We start from the raw sequence: 16,466 nt of genomic DNA, 5'->3' as shown, positions 1-16,466 counted from the left end.
GCGTAAATAATTGACACCATTTCCGTTAACATATAATATAATATACACGAGAAAACCATTTATCTTACAAAGGTATAACTTATTTTTGCAGCAGGCATTTTGAAATCTCATGGCAGTGAAATCAAAGATGTACCTAATAACGATAATGATGGCTGCATTTCATGTCAGACATGGTGACTCACAGGAATAGGCATCGTTAACATCATTAGAAAGGCCTGTGATTTCCTGCTGCTAAAATGTCTACCGTGGAAAGGATCTATAATGGCATATTTTTTAGAATGATTTTTTTCACTTACATAAAATGCCCTTTAGTATATTGAAGAATATATTGCAACAGTAAGAAGTGACTTGATGTACAGTGAATACAATCTTAATCTTGATCAAGGACTATAGTCCTATAGCCAGACTTAATGACCAAAGAGCAGTAAGACCTGCTGATTACACCACTCATCAACCGACCGCATGGATGATAAAAGACCATATTTAGAGACTCGACACATCAAGCTAGTATGTTTTTAATACAGGAGAGTATGTGCGGTCACAAGAGGGCAGTATGTCTCCACTGATGTATGGTCCCATAGTCAAAGGTCCATCAGCTGCGCTAGATGAATGTACTCTATGTTTTAATACATCTATATCTTTTGCAAAAAGTTTATGCATGTATTTTTATGTCAGGTGAAGTGGTAAAATGATTACCAGTGTAAGTCTGCTGTTTAGCCCAGTAAGATCTAGTGTTGGAAGTATAGAGTGAGCACTATTGTGTGTTTTACATTACTTACATTTATGATGCGTAACAAAAAAGCATTCTACGAAATTTGGCTTTTTCATATCCCTATTCAATACATGCGTCATGACAGTTTGTTTGTTCCTCATTTCAAATGGAATGTATCCTACTTTGCCTTTATGGTATGCCAATATATGCTACTGTGTTTTAAATGCATGGCATTTTTCATCATTTGAATTTAAAATGTATGTGTTGCAATTGTATGATATGGCATTGGTATAGTATACCTTCTTTGTAGCAGATTTTATTTGCCAGGCCTGGGAGAGAGCAGAATGTTTTGTTTAAGATTGAGCGGTGAAGCAACCGGTTGTTTTGTAATCAAATGTGACCTGATGAGATGTGGATCCACTGCAGCTGTATTGTTGGTGTCTTGTAAACCCATGAGGGTTGGGCACGTTTTGTGCATGACACGAAAATAAAAAAATATCTATCTATCTATCTATCTATCTATCTATCTATCTATCTATCTATCTATCTATCTATCTATCTATCTATCTATCTATCTATCTATCTATCTATCTATCTATCTATCTATCTATCTATCTATCCATCCATCCATCCATCCATCCATCCACCCACCTATCTATCTATCCTATCCTATCTATCTATCTATCTATCTATCTATCTATCTATCTATCTATCTATCTATCTATCTATCTATCCATCCATCCATCCATCCATCCATCCATCCATCCATCCATCCATCCATCCATCCATCCATCCATCCATCCATCCATCCATCCATCCATCCATCTATCTATCTATCTATCTATCTATCTATCTATCTATCTATCTATCTATCCATCTATCCATCCATCCATCCCATCTATCTACTATACCTATACCTATCTATCTATCTATCTATCTATCTATCTATCTATCTATCTATCTATCTATCTATCTATCTATCTATCTATCTATCTATCTATCTATCTATCTATCTATCTATCTATCTCCATCTATCTATCTATCTATCTATCCATCCTATCTACCATCCATCCATCCATCCATCCATCCATCCATCCATCCATCCATCCATCCATCCATCCATCCATCCATCTATCTATCTATCTATCTATCTATCTATCTATCTATCTATCTATCTATCTATCTATCTATCTATCTATCTATCTATCTATCTATCTATCTATCCATATCTATCTATATCTATCCATCCATCTCCAACCTATCTATCCTATCTATCTATCCATCCATATCTATCTATCTATCTATCTATCTATCTATCTATCTATCTATCTATCTATCTATCTATCTATCGTTTAAAAGGCTGTCAACCTGCAGTACCTTTAAAATAATGCAATGCACAACTTTATTTACTCCGAAAGCAGATTATGAACCACTTCTAAATCTGCATTTAATCTTCGTTATATCCTCCAGGACTCCCAACACCTCTTGTTCATGAACAAAGTGTCAGAGGACATCCAGAAAGCACTCAAGGCAGCTAAACTACAAATGTATATTCAAATCTAAATGTCATCATATATGAGACTTAACATGGGACTTTTTCTTTTGATAACAGGACCCCCCCCCCCACACACACACACACACACACACACACCACACACCACCCCCACCCCCCACACCCCACCCCCCCAGATCCCTCTCCCCTTCAGAGTGTGTTGCAGCTTTAAACAGTCCACAATGCCTTGCGGTGTCCCAGTTCCAATGCGATGTATTTACCAGCAGGAGTAATGAAACGAGTAGAGGGTTATTTTCCGCAGCTTATTAGCGAGACCGCAAAAGACTAACGCACAGAGAGGACAGACACAAACTTTCCGACATAGCACCATGGCGTCAATGATCCGTTTTTAAAATACATCTGTAGCCTTTTTTTATTCATTAACATTTTTTTTGTCTAGCGGCCAAACGATACTTTGTCGCAGTTCGGTGGAAGTGATTTACTGGGCAAATGGTGAAGAAGGACACATTTTTGCGGATTTTGACGCCTTTACCTGTGTTTTCTTAGCTAAACTTCAACTCCGGATAGGGAACACTGAGGTTTAAAGGTAAGACCATTACACAGACCTAATAATAGCGAAAGGTGGTGTAGTGGAGAGGCTGAGATAACGGAAACATTTCTGGAGTAGAATAGTTCTGCTACTCTCGGAGCCCACTACAGCCCATTATCGCCATTTCTCCAGCCTCATCCCAGTCGACACCAACAACGTGAGACAGAGGGGCATTGCCACTTAATGCTCCAAGATGCTAATGTATTATGTCTTTCAGGATGATAAATGCCCATTTATCAAGCGAACAGTGCTGTTAATGGTGTCTTTAACTGCCAGTGTGAGCTTTAAGATCAGTTAAATGATCAAAGATAAAAGGCCTACTACAAGATGATAAAGTCCTAACATCTAGGACTTTATCATCTTGTAGTAGGCCTTTTATCTTAGCATGTTTAGATATAAAACATTAACTTGTAAATTGTTGTTTAATGTTGCTTTGCCCTTTACAAAGCACTGTCTCTCATCAGGTATAACATCTTCTGTAAATATTACGAGCTTTCATGGTTTCAAAAATATGTACACATCAGTAATCACAACAGAGTCCAGTTTATAATCACTTATTCTACGTAAGGTTCCAGTACTGTCCACTACTTACAAACATGCAGTGGGTGTAGCAGAACCAACCTGTGGAGCTGTTGCACTCAGTCAAGGTTTTATATCTTCCACTTTTGATCTTAGAGGACAGCTTTAGTCTAAAAATGGAATCGTGTAACTCAGTGATCCTTGTTGCTTTTGGAAATGTCACCGCACCATGAAGACCAGGCTGCAAAGAACTACCTACAGACTGGAAAAAAGTTTCAGCTGCTGCTGTAAAACCATTTCAGTTCTATAAATGCTTATATGCAAGAGTGTGATTCAGCACCAGATGATGTTTTGCAAACCACTGTAACATGTAAACCTTGGCTGGAGGCCCCTTGTTGCCCCCCGTGCACTAGCCTGCTGCCTGCCCTGCTGGATCTTCAAAGCTGGCTAGTGAGCACTGAAAATGGCATGGGAACAAAGGCGGCATTATTGCTGGCCGAACGTGCCTTCCAGATGTTCATGATTCTGCCAGCACTGACCTCCCAAATGGGGGAGGCTGCTCCAGCGCCTAATAGTTTAATATCAGCCAGGCAGAGAGAGAGAGAAAGAGGGAGGCTCGCTCCGGGGGCAGGGGCCACTGGAGAGCTCTCTGGAGCTGTGGGTGTTGCTTGCAGCGTGACTGGATGTGGGTTTAGTCCCAAACACCTTCAGATTGGAACTAGAGGGAAAATTTGGAGTTAGAACTAAAATTATGAGGAAGTGCTGAGCAATTCCTCCGTCTTTGTGTATATTTCAGACAAGAAAAAAGAACCTCTAGAAACTCATCTTCACCTTTTTTTTGGTTTTTCAGATATTTCAACGAAATGATTTTAATTGTTCAAAATGTTACAAACACAAACTTTTAATATGTATCCAGTTTAAACACACTTTAGTTTAAACGCAGTGTGTTGAAGTGACACTGCATAGCTGCGGCCCTGTTGCATAGCCATCAAGATCACAGAGCAGACAGACCCATAGGTTTCTTGTCTCTTAGTCATGGCCCGTTGCATTCTCACCGACCAGGAATGCATACCCTGGATGTTATCAGTTTCCACTCTACAGGACCAAGGCCTGTCTCTTGCAACAGTCATTGCCCTGCTGTGTATTGTTTACATTTGCAGAGGGTATTGTCTACACTCCACATTGGCATAATGATGATGATAAAGAGCTTCTTTATCTGGATCACACTGCAAGACCCTTAACTTTTAACCACAGGGGTCCCATCTTGTCACCTCTTCTTACATTTATGTTATACTGTTGCCTCTCCAATTTGTTTTAGGCTCACTTGATGACAATCTGGAGGAATTGAAAGAAAGGAAATAGATTTCTCCAGTTGGTTCCAACCAATTTACCACTAGTTCCTCCACAATAAACCAACATCTGTCTTTGGCGGCTCACAGAGACGTATTTCACAACCGATCTGTTACCAATTACAACAAAGTATAAATTGCTAGTAATTGCACATTGCTCTGCAGGGAGTGCAATTCAAATTAAAGTTTGGTTAGCAATAGGCAAGGGGGGTTTAAGTATTAAAACAGACTGCTGTCGCTTCAGTCTGCAAGAAGTATCCCATTGTCTTTAATTAACATCAGCGTGGGAGAGTTTTACATGTCAGAAATCTTCTATAATTAATTAGTTACTAGTTTAAATTAGCCACTTGAATATTTATTCTTTCAGTCTCACAATGCCTCAGTGAACAATGGCCCGGAAATTTAAATAGGAACAATGATGCAATAGTGTCGATTCGTTCCTGGAACGTCATTTTTTTCCCCTGTGATATTCCTCAACTAGGTTTCAGTTTCTGCCCTGCAGGCTTTCTCCTGAGTCGAGCTCAGTCTTGGTTTTGAATGCCCATTTTGTTTTCCACAACCAACCCTTGTTCACCAATTTGCTAAACTGCACGAGGCACTTTGTGATGCTTAACATACTGTAAAAACCCCAAAGAAGCCCCTACAACTCCTACAGTGTTTCTTCATGGTGCATGTAACAGCAGTGTATTGGTCGTGATGGAACACCCACAGGAGCATATGGTAGGTTGTTTACACCAGCAGCCCGTTGAAGCACTCTTCCTGCCAGCTCAGTGTGCTCCTGTAGGCCTGGAGAATTGTCATCAGCAGCCGAGTGGGCAGGCTGCTCAATGCTGCTCACACACACCTCACTGATCTGAGAAGAATCTTGAGTCAACACTACTGAACCATTACAAGACTCAAACAAACATGCTCTGGAGTCGTGAGGAGTTTGATGTTTCTGCTGCAGCTGATCAACTCTCAACGGAGCTTGAATAGAATTCACAGGAATTTAAGCCCTCCTCTGTCTCCTGAAATGCCTCTCTGGCATAAGATGAGCTGCACAGATCAGGGAGTGGGCATCTCCCCAGGCTGTGGCTTTGACGGGCCAGAGAAGTGGAGCTTGCAAAGCTCAGGATGGCACTCTGCCCCGCACCGCTGTGTCTGTATGGCCAGTTGGGTTTTCTGTGTTAATGTAACAAAAATATAAATGTCACAAGTCTGGACCAGAGCAAGTGACATTTATAAATGCCCCGCTGAGTCTTGTTGAGCTTGTGCATGGAAGAGGTATTGAATCAGCCAGTTTATTTGTCTTTACTACACATGAAAGGTGGTGTTTTGTTTGAATAGTTGTCTCTTCTGTGTGCGTGTTTTTTTTTGTCTGTGTCTTAGGGAAAATCTTTTTTTTTAAACTTTTTGTTAATGCCAATTCAATATAGATTACGCAGTGGACCTTGTAAATTCCTCTGACTCTGTTTTAATACTTTAGGTAGTATTTTTTTAAGCCCTTTCCCCTTCCCCCTCCAGTATATCCAAACCTTCTCCCTGGCTGATCTACTATGCCTGCTTTGCATCAAGACCCACTCCGTCCCTATTACTGTTTCCACATCCCCCTGGAAAAAGGGTTAAACAAAATGGTGCCAGGGTTTTGGGTCACTGCGGAATGATTTTGCAGTGTGTTTCTGTGTGTGTGACTATTATCCTGTTCCTCTCCATCCTTCTGCCCTTAATGCCATTTAAGGTAGTCTGAATGAAGGACAAAAGGGCCTTTTCCAACTAGCCGTGAATACGCCAAGAATAGAGCGATCAAGAGTCCAGGCCACAGACAAAGGTGACACTCGTGTACATACAAATGCAAAGATGTATATTGAATTTATTGGATTAATACAAAATGAGACACACAGTGTATTTGTGTACTTAACACACACTTGAATCGGCGTCTCTAAATTCCTTATAACTACCTGAGGTTTTATTTAGTTTATTTGTTTGTAGAGCTAAAATGATTGGGTATTTATTGGTTTTGTTATTGACTGCAAATTTAAAACCTAAAAGAACTCCATTAATCCTCTTTATGATCATTTTACATGTTGTTTTCACTTTCTCAAATGTGAGGAGTATCTGCTTTATGTAACACTTTTGGGTTTTAGACTGTTGATAGTCCGGCCAAAAAGCAATATGGCGATGTCATCCTGGGCTTGAGAACTTGTGATGGAAAATTTTGGGACTTTTTTATAAAGTAAACAGTGAATCAATCAACTGGGATTTTTTTTTTTTTTTTTTTAGTAATCAATAGTGAAAATAATCATTAGTTGCAGCTTCATCTCTTTGTCTAACTCTACAAATGTTACCGTGAAGCACTTCCTATGTCTTTACCATATTCAGAAAGGCAATTTGTGTTGGCTAGGACAGGCTGGTGTGGATGACTTTGTGGATGTGGATGGAGACTTTGTGGGCTGGGGGAGGTGTAATTGGTGGGTGGGGGGGGTGGCGAACAAAAGGACCTTTTGACTCAGTAGTGTAGGTGCAGTGAAGGTTAGATCCATGGAGAGTGATACAGATCTCGGGAGATGCCATTCATTCTCTCTCAGTTAACTGTCCTTGAAGAACGTTTATGAAGGCTCTCCAACCCTTTGATGGGTATTTCATTTACTGTGCTATGTCAGTAGTTGTTTAACACCTTTTTAATATGTGCTTTGGTAATAGTTGATTCTGTGATCTCTTTAAAATGCACCAGCAATCAGTCAGTAGCTCTCATATCAACACAAGCTTAATGAAGACAGTGCATCTCTAATATGTTGTTCATTTTGTACTGGTAGCATAGTACTGACTGTTCTTCTAATAACTCAGTAAGGAATAAAGAACATAACTATATTACAGATGTTACAGAACAATGAACACCATGACATCAAATAAAAAACCCTACTCTACTCCCTCGTGTTATGATTCATCTAGCTCTCCCTTTTTCCTTTTTAATTACATTTTCATGCCTTCTCTGTTTCACTCCCTGTTCCTGTCCTCTTTGAGTCACTGAGTCAATCTTTCTTCTCTGTCTTTGCGCTTTACATGTAATTCTTTGTACAAAAGCAGGAACTGGGCTCGGGAATGTGCTGGCAGACTCTTCCTGCACCCCCAACAGACATGTACCTATTCATAGAGAAGAACAAAACACCCGCGTTATGGCCAGCTGGTCCTGGCATGCCTGGCTGTACAGGTCCATTCTGAACTGGACTATCCTTTTTAACATAAACCAATGCTAAAATAGCCTGTTTATACCTTGTATTTTCAGCTTATTCGACTAGTTGTGTAGAAGTAGTACCAAGAGTGGAACTGTCTGCATTTCTGTGTGTCTGTTAAGACTTTATCCTTTAAGGCGACTGAAGATTATCACTGTGGCCTCGAGGATATCCTGACTAACCGCTTCCTGTTTTCCCCTCTGTTTCCTCCCCAGTGAAGTAGCCAGAGGGCCTTCAGCTGACCTGCACCACTGGAGCCTTCAATAATGTCGGGGCAAACACATCACAACCGGCCCGATCGCTTCTGACCCAACATGGAGCTCAAGGTCTGGGTGGATGGAGTCCAGAGGGTCGTCTGTGGGGTCACTGAGGCAACCACTTGCCAAGAAGTGGTGATTGCTCTGGCACAAGCCATAGGTAGATACTTTACTACTATAAAGCCACACACACACTGCTTTATTCAATTACACTGATGATATTAATTAACTAATCCGACTGAATACTTCCATGTTAGCTATGTTCGTAAAAGATCACTCAATGCTAATCTAAAAATGTCTCTCACCCGTGTAATGCTTCATTTTCTTTGTGAGTTAACATAGAATTCACTTGCATGGTATTCTGGTAAACTTGTACAGTTTCTTCACACTTAAAAAATTTGAAGGCGCAAAACTAAAAAATAGTCGTTGAAGCATTTTCATCAAGTGTATTGTTATTACCTACAACTGTAATCTGAGTATAAATCTCATCATAAATGTCAAATTGCTGTTAAAAAAAAAAGTTGTTATTTGAATCTCTTGCCTACATGTAAAGCTCCTGCTGGGATACAGTGGGTCATAGTCAGAGGCTTTACTGGTACTTTCAAGGATCCAAGCCCCCCCCCTCCCCATATGGCTCCTCCAGGAAAGGGGGCACTTCAGCAGACTGTATTGACATCACTTCCCACAATGAGCAGGGTAGGAGGAGGGAAAGTCTGACTCATCCCTCAGTCTCCTGCCAAACTGAGAAGGCCGCACTTCTGAGCCCCCTCCACTGTATTTGTATATTAAAAGTATATAAACCATGTTGAGTTATCAGACTTCAATATTGATTCAGAACTTTGGCATGTTACAACTGTTGTACGTGACGTGTCTAGGTTTCCTCCAAACAGCAGTTTATTCCTTATCAACATTTAATCTTATGTAGTGTGAAAAGGTTGCTGTAGTACTGAAGCCACTGAGAAACACCCAACACTGCAACCTTTAGCCTCTATTAGCTAATTGTTTTCCAGTTTGCACTTTTTTACATCATGGTTCAGTATTAAGGCTCTCATCTCAGTTATAAAGCTGGTTGAAATTTGAATGTTTCAAATGTTAGGTGGCCAGAACCATTGCTCCAAACGGATGAGGATGTTGCTCTGTGTCTGTTCAATGTGTAAGAATTTTTTGCTAAAAATCTTAACAGCTAGGTAACATACCAGTATATCATCGTTTCATTTCAGTAAGTTCGTTTTGCAATCTTTTACCACTTTAGTGGTCAAATTTGCTTTAAGCAGCTTTAGATAAACGTCATAATCCTTGCAATTTGGCATAACCATCTACCAGCATAAGAATATGTGACAGTTTGTGTTTTCTTTAAAGAGTGTTATGTTTTTTAACAGGTCGCACCGGGAGATACACTCTGGTAGAAAAATGGCGGGACACAGAGCGTCACCTAGCCCCTCATGAGAGCCCTGTGGCTTCTCTGAACACCTGGGGCCAGTATGCTGGTGATGTCCAGCTGATCCTGCATCGGACAGGTCCGTCCCTGACTGAACGGCCTCCCTCAGAAGGACCCCCTCTCAGGGGGCCTGAGCGTGGGCTGCACCGGCAGAGCCTACCTCCCCTTGCAAAGCTACGACATCCCAATGATCGTTCCCTCCGCCGCCGTGAACCGCGCCGTAAGTCTCTGACGTTCACCGGTGCGCCCAGAGGCCTCAGGGAGATATTGAGCGGAGGCCGAATGAGCGAAGCTGAGGCAAAACGAAGACTCCTCCTGGAGAATGGTGGGAATCACCACCATGCAGGATCAGCCATCGGGAATGTATCGCCTGGCCTGTGGGCCTGTCGCATGGAAGATCTGGTCCGACTGGTCGGTCTACAGAGAGAGACTCTCAATGTGCTGGAGAAAAAGCTGGAGGCCTATGAGGCTGAGCTCCAGGCCTGGGCTGAAGGGCGAGGGATGCGAGGTGGAGGGTGCAGTGGTGACCCAGGTGGAGGAGGAGGACTGGTAGAGGAGATCCTGAGGTTGGAAAAGCATCTGAGGAAGAATGACGTGGAGATGGAGGAGGAGGAGTTTTGGGCCACTGAGCTACAGATTGAGCTAGAAAGTGAGAGACAGCTGGAGGAAAGACTGCAGGAGCTAAGAGGACGCATGCAGGGCTGTGAAGTGGAGATTGAAGAAAAGCTGTCAATGGTACAGGTGTGCTATGTGTCGGAGATATTGAATAAAACATTCTGTATTTTAGGAGCAACTTGTGGGGAAAGATAAAATAAACCAGCTACGGATCAAAGATTACGATTTCTGTTCTATTGACATAGTTGTTTATCTTTTACCAGTCATTCTATTGATGTTTATATATTACAGGTGATGCCTTGCCTCTTTTTTTTTATCATATTTGTTTACCTCTACCCCATCAGAGTGTAGAGGCCGGCCTGGAAGAGGAGCGGCTGCAGAGGCAGCGGCAGGAGACCCAGTGGGTCAGTGAGGCAGAGGCTCGGTCTCAGGTGCTCAGGGCCAAAGTAGAACTGAAAGCCCAGGAGAGACAGGCTGTCCAGCTGGAGAGCAGCTGCAGAGCAGTGGACAGGTCACTTGGACAAAACAGCAAGAAACTGCAGGTAAGACGTATGCACTCATTCAAGTACCTCATTTTCAAATAAACAAAATAGTGCTGCAGGGTCATGGAGACCACCCATCAGTAAGAATGCATTTAAGCATCTGTCCACCTGGATCACTGGGAAGGGCGATCTTCAAAGTCTGTTTACAGGTCTTAGTAAAAAAAGTTATACAAAGCTATCTGTGGCTACAGAGAGAGCTGTCTGAAATCTTCTAAATTGCCTCAAGCAATGTCACTTCGATCTCAATCGTATCGTTTTATTGTTCCATGTATTCTACTGTTTTATCAGGGTTTAAATTGTACCTTAGTTTGTCTTGATTCGTTGGGCTACACTATTGAGCCTATGTTGTTTTACTGCCTTGCTTTTGACTTGCTTTGTCTGTCGAAGCACTTTTTAAACCGTTTAAGCTGTACCTGCAGATGTCAGTTTGAAGCAATTGGTAACGCTCTCACGGTTCACTCATCTCATGCTGTCTATTTGCAGGATATGCAGCACGAGCTGGAACAGCTGACCAAGGAGCTGAGGCAGGTTAACCTGCAGCAGTTCATCAAGCAGACCGGCACCAAGGTCACAGTGCTGCCGGCTGAACCCAGTGAGGATGAAAGTACTCACAGCAGTCATGGAATAGGTAATATCATTTTTCTTATAAACATTGAATGGGTGGATTTTTGTTCTATGGAGGAATATTGGCGTTAAAGATTTAACTCATGCTACAAGACATTATTAAAATATAAGAGGACAGTCACATATAGTTAAATGCATGCCTGGGCATCACTTGCTGTTGACTTAAATGGAAAGATGGAAGATGACCTAGTAAGTACAGTGTGTTGTCGGTATCATTGGGGTCAGATAAGTCTAAGGCCAAAGTTATACTTTGTTCGTCCGTGTTCATGCAAGGGTCCGCTCAGGGCCTTGTGAGGTTCATTTTTCACATCAGAGGGTGTAGCGGAGGCTCTGTACGGATGTCCGCCTACCGGTAATGTGCTGTCGCCGCAGGGACCTGTTCAGACTGTGATGTCTGCAGCAGTCTGTGTAAACGCCTTTTAGGGTGTATAATAATAATAATAATAATTAAGCCTTTATTAGTCCCACAATGGGGAAATTATTTCTCTGCATTTAACCCATCCCGGAGGAGCAGTGGGCTGCAATGAAGCGCCCGGGGAGCAACTTGGGGTTAGGTGTCTTGCTCAAGGACACCTCGGCATGTTGCTGGTAGAGGGGTTTGAACCACCAACCTTGTGGTTATGGGACAAGCGCTCTACCTCATGTGCCACAGCCGCCCATAACCAGAGGCTTAACTAAACTGAACTAGTTTGACACAAGATAAGTATTACTACTTAATTGTATGGTAAAGTGCATGCTGTCTGAGGGTAAATGCTGCTTGATGGTTGCCATTCACACAGGCGAGACATGACTTATTTTTATTAAAGTGCATGAAGTGAGTTGGCCTGTGCAATAGGAAAGTCATTCTGTGCCATCAAGGCACTTATTCTTTCCTACCCCGTGTCAAGAAAATGACTCAGCTTAATGTTCAAGTGTTAGTGTTTGCATGTGAGATTGTGATAGAGAAAATGGTGAGGGGGTAGCGGGGAGAACAGTTTTAGTTTTTACCCATTCCAGTGACAATTATAGTCTCCATGCCAACAGCTGCCTGGATACAGGCAGACCTGGCGTCATTCATTCACCCTACTTTCTCTGTCTAACCCTCAATCCTTCTATCGCATTGTCACTCTATCAGTTGCTCAGTAGTTTCCGTGATGGGCTTTTTGGACCCAAGTTCTGTCAGCCTAAAGGAGACTATCAGAGAGCAGCCACATAAACTAAGAGCACTGAATAATAGGAGAACTGTCACAATGAAAGAGAGACGATCCACATCAACTGTTGGCCAGCTGGTTATAAAAAACTTAACAGTAATATAGTGCCAGCAACATAATTAGTGAGTTATAATAATTAAGATTGACTTTCAGGAGCAAGTTTGAGGTCAGACTAGAACAATGCATCATGTGTTGTTAGCAGGGACGCATCCATCAGCTTGTAATATGAAGCTTAAAACGAAAAGAGCTGCATATCCAACTTGCAAAACAAAGTTCATCGACATATACTAAAATGTACAACCTTCAAAAAAAAGCCTAAAACTGCAGAAATTAATGTATAAATGTGAATGTACACGCATAAATGTTATGTTTAACCTTCCATTATACCTATAAATAATTTTGTATTCAACATTCCCAATGCCTGACAAACTCATGTTATTGAAAAAAAGATTCATTTTTGTGTGTAAATGCTGCATATGGGATTTCATGATGCACTTTTGTGAAAACAATAAAAATTAAATCCAGTCTACTCTTACATGAATTGCATGGTTGTGTGAAACATGGAGAATCGTATGGAGAAACAAGTGGTAGTAGTATGAGTGAGTGATATGATTTTGGTTAAAATCTGCTAATCTTCGAATATGTCACCTCACCAAAGAGCCCATTTTTATTTTATTTTTCTGATTGCATGACATAGACTTCATTATTGCATCATTTGGAGCAGTACGTCTCGTTATTAAATTTAACAGTGATGGATTTCAATTATGAAACCTAATGAATGAAGTGAACATGTCCTTCTAGTAACCTTCCAAATCATGTGTGTAAAATCAGCCAGCGCTTTGGTGCCTGGCCATAAAATTCACTGCATCCGCTGATTCTCTGCATGGCTCTGTACTGCCCCCTGGTGGCACCTCAGCAGAGCTACCATGCAGCATCCACAGGGCTTGTGTGTTTTTTGTGAAAATCTGTTTTTAATTCTCTCTCTTTCATATGATTTCTTATTTCTCAGATTTAGTTCCCCTTACTGGCTCCCTGAAGCGTCCGGTGTCGTCGCACACAATGTCCAGTCACCTCCGGATCCTCCACAGCCCTCTCACTTCCGGCCTGAATCCAGAGGGGATCTATGTGTGAGACAGCTCTGCTCCAAGGGAACACGTCAGGTCTCCCTGCCAGAGGCCATTTCTCCTCACAACACTTTTGTAAGTGGATATCTTTGTACAGGATACCTCAGTAGCACACTACTATGCACTGTTGTCTCAATTACCTATAAGCAACCTCGAGTGTAAAGACTCGAAAAGTGAAGGAACAATGTTGATTTTTGAATTGGAAGTCGTGGAGCACTTGTTGGGAATGAAAGATGGTTGGAAGGAACGACGGAAAAACACACAGCAGCAGCACCAAATGTCATGGTGCACAGTCTCTGGAGATATTAGGACTTTCTCAACATCAGGCTGTTTTGAACTTCCTTTATAAACATATCCAGTTAATGTACTTTAGTAACTGCTGAATGATTTGTATTGTTTTCTCACTAGCATCATGATTCAAAACTATTGCCTTTTGAATAATATCCTTGAGAATCTTGGTATGTGAATTTATTAAATATATCTCTAAAATCATATATTATTTCTGTAGCGAATATGTTTAACCCAGCATAACGTCTGGTTCTTATATAAGTAATGAAGGATCCACTTGTGTCTGCTAACCTGTCTAGAATCTATCGTATTGCATATCAGAATGTATTCCTGTTGCTCTGACCGTCTGTTCATGTTACAACTATGCACAAATGGTTAATAGTTTTGTTACTGAAGAATGTTACTGTGTGTATGTACCAAAATGATTGTTTACTGTAAATGTTTTCTTACTTTTCAGCTTTATTTAGTGAATTATTATATTTTATTACAAAGCGGTGCATTCACAGTTGCAACAATGCAGTGCCCTCATTCCTGCAGTGATACCTGCATAATGAAACAGTGTATATTACCCTCCTAAGCTGATTTTTGTTGTTAAGATGACTACACAGTATATTTTTGCCAAATGTATTATGCTTGTTTTTTTTTCTGTCAGGATTGAAGGACAAAGATAAGAAGGTCTTGTTGCATGATTGTGTTGTTAATATAGCCATATCTGGATGTGCAGAGCACCCACAGTACCGTAAATCAGATAGTTGAATCTGGTGGCATGTAATAATACAATGGATAGCTACAGCTACAGTGTGTTTGAGTGTGTGTGTGTGTGTGTGTGAGTGAGAGGGTCTGAGATTAAAGAGACGTGTGTGTGTGTGTGTGCAGAGTTAGAATAGTCAAGGTATGAAGCCCCTTTTAGGTCGTAGTTCAGCTGCTAATCACATCAAAGTGCCTTATATTCATTCCACAATTGCAGTATCAAATAATGTACAGTAAAGCTTTAGTAGAGACATTGAAGCAATGATCGTAGTCAGTTTAGATCAGCTGTTGCTCGACGTATTAGTGCCACATTGCTGCACAGAGAGAAATGGCAGTGGCACAGCATCAAAGAGGAAACTATGTTGTGTTTTATCCGTCAGTATTTTGTAGAAATGTCAATGGAAAGAACAATATTGATACCCCTTTCCACTCTGCTACTGTATTATTGTCACCATAATACTCTATGCTATAAAATGCATTTACATTTAATCAGATTGATTTAATCATGCAACACATACTGTATACTTTATTCACCAGTTTATATCAGCACCGTCACCCAGGAATATAAAAGTGTATGAGATACAGAAGAGAAATCCATCCTGCAACATTCAGGATCTACAAAAATACAACAAAGTACATCATCACTACAGTTTGTCTCTCTGCTTTTCAGTTAAAGGCGGTAAAATTCTTAATCTATGATAGTCTATATATTGGAGCGGATTTTCCCTTTAAGGAATCGGTTGTGTGCTTTTTCCACCCGGGGATGAGACGTAGCTGTTGTCAGTGTTTACAACCATGTATGTCCTAGAAAACTCTAAGATGTCGACTGTACATAACCTGTTTTTATTTCTCCTTGCCTTAATATCCTGCAAAGCGTTGACAGATGTATGGCTGTAACTGGCTGCTGATATGACCTGAATTGCATGATTTAATAAACCATCTGACAAAAGTAAATGTGTCACAACGTATGCTCGTGGTAACTGTTTTTTTTCCAGTGGATGCAAATAAGGAGGAACTCTCACTGTGTTGTACAGTATGTGTTCCAATGATTTTCAAGCTGTTCGCCAGTAGATGGAGACATTTACTCAGTAATGGTAGAGACATGGACACAACATGGCTGGGATAGAATTAAGAAAGGATTGTGAAATGATAAGAAACGTTAGCATATCAAATGTATAATAATACAATTAAACAATGCTACTTGGCTTTATAGGAGGTTTATGAGAGGAGGGTGTCTGGTTGAAATAAGGCATAGATGCTTTTGCTTAAACTTTCAGCTTTAAGAAAAAGTAACCCCTTAAAAGGAAATGGGGAGGGGGGGGGGGGGGGGGACTTGTGGCATCACAACACTGAATTTTCATGAAAAAGTAGCAGCAACTTAAGGCCACATGCCTGTTCTTTCTAGACATTGAAATGCATCAGTTGGCAGTTATTGGACTTCATTGTTGCCAGGATCACTAGAAGGCATAAAGTCAGACACTTACGTTTTAAGGCTGTTTAAATTATGCATAAAGATTTAAATAATATTGCTGTAAGTCGGTGAGTGTGAACAAAAAAGACTTAACCTGATCCTGCTTAGGGCCTCTGACAAATTGGGGGAAGGCCCCGTTGTTTTTCATCCGCCTGTACAGATTTGAGTGTAATCTCTCTTCATCATCACATGACATTTGTTGAAAGCCTTGGCTTACTGTACACGGTACATTCCTCTGCCGTGACCTGTCAGCTGATTAGAGTCTTAGTAACAATA

The 16,466-nt window shown here is 41.1% G+C and overlaps 1 protein-coding gene across 2 annotated transcripts; it reads left to right on the top strand.

The window, feature by feature from the left end:
• The first annotated feature begins 2,476 nt into the window (after nucleotides 1-2,476).
• LOC129108094 (ras association domain-containing protein 8) lies at nucleotides 2,477-15,676 on the top strand. Of its 2 annotated transcripts, none has more exons than XM_054619750.1 (6): nucleotides 2,477-2,811; nucleotides 8,107-8,308; nucleotides 9,528-10,321; nucleotides 10,546-10,743; nucleotides 11,227-11,371; nucleotides 13,567-15,676. In XM_054619750.1, exons 2-6 carry the CDS (start codon nucleotides 8,206-8,208, stop codon nucleotides 13,686-13,688), a joined length of 1,362 nt encoding a protein of 453 aa, XP_054475725.1. In that variant the 5' UTR covers nucleotides 2,477-2,811; nucleotides 8,107-8,205; the 3' UTR covers nucleotides 13,689-15,676. The 2 variants fall into 2 exon arrangements, with proteins under 2 accessions (XP_054475725.1, XP_054475724.1); XM_054619749.1 differs by having other exon boundaries at nucleotides 9,528-10,327.
• The last annotated feature ends 790 nt before the right edge of the window (nucleotides 15,677-16,466 follow it).

The sequence above is a fragment of the Anoplopoma fimbria genome, chromosome 19 (genome assembly GCF_027596085.1).
Source record: "Anoplopoma fimbria isolate UVic2021 breed Golden Eagle Sablefish chromosome 19, Afim_UVic_2022, whole genome shotgun sequence".
In the NCBI taxonomy this organism is placed as follows: domain Eukaryota; kingdom Metazoa; phylum Chordata; class Actinopteri; order Perciformes; family Anoplopomatidae; genus Anoplopoma; species Anoplopoma fimbria.
This window is presented reverse-complemented; position numbering and strand designations above follow the sequence as displayed.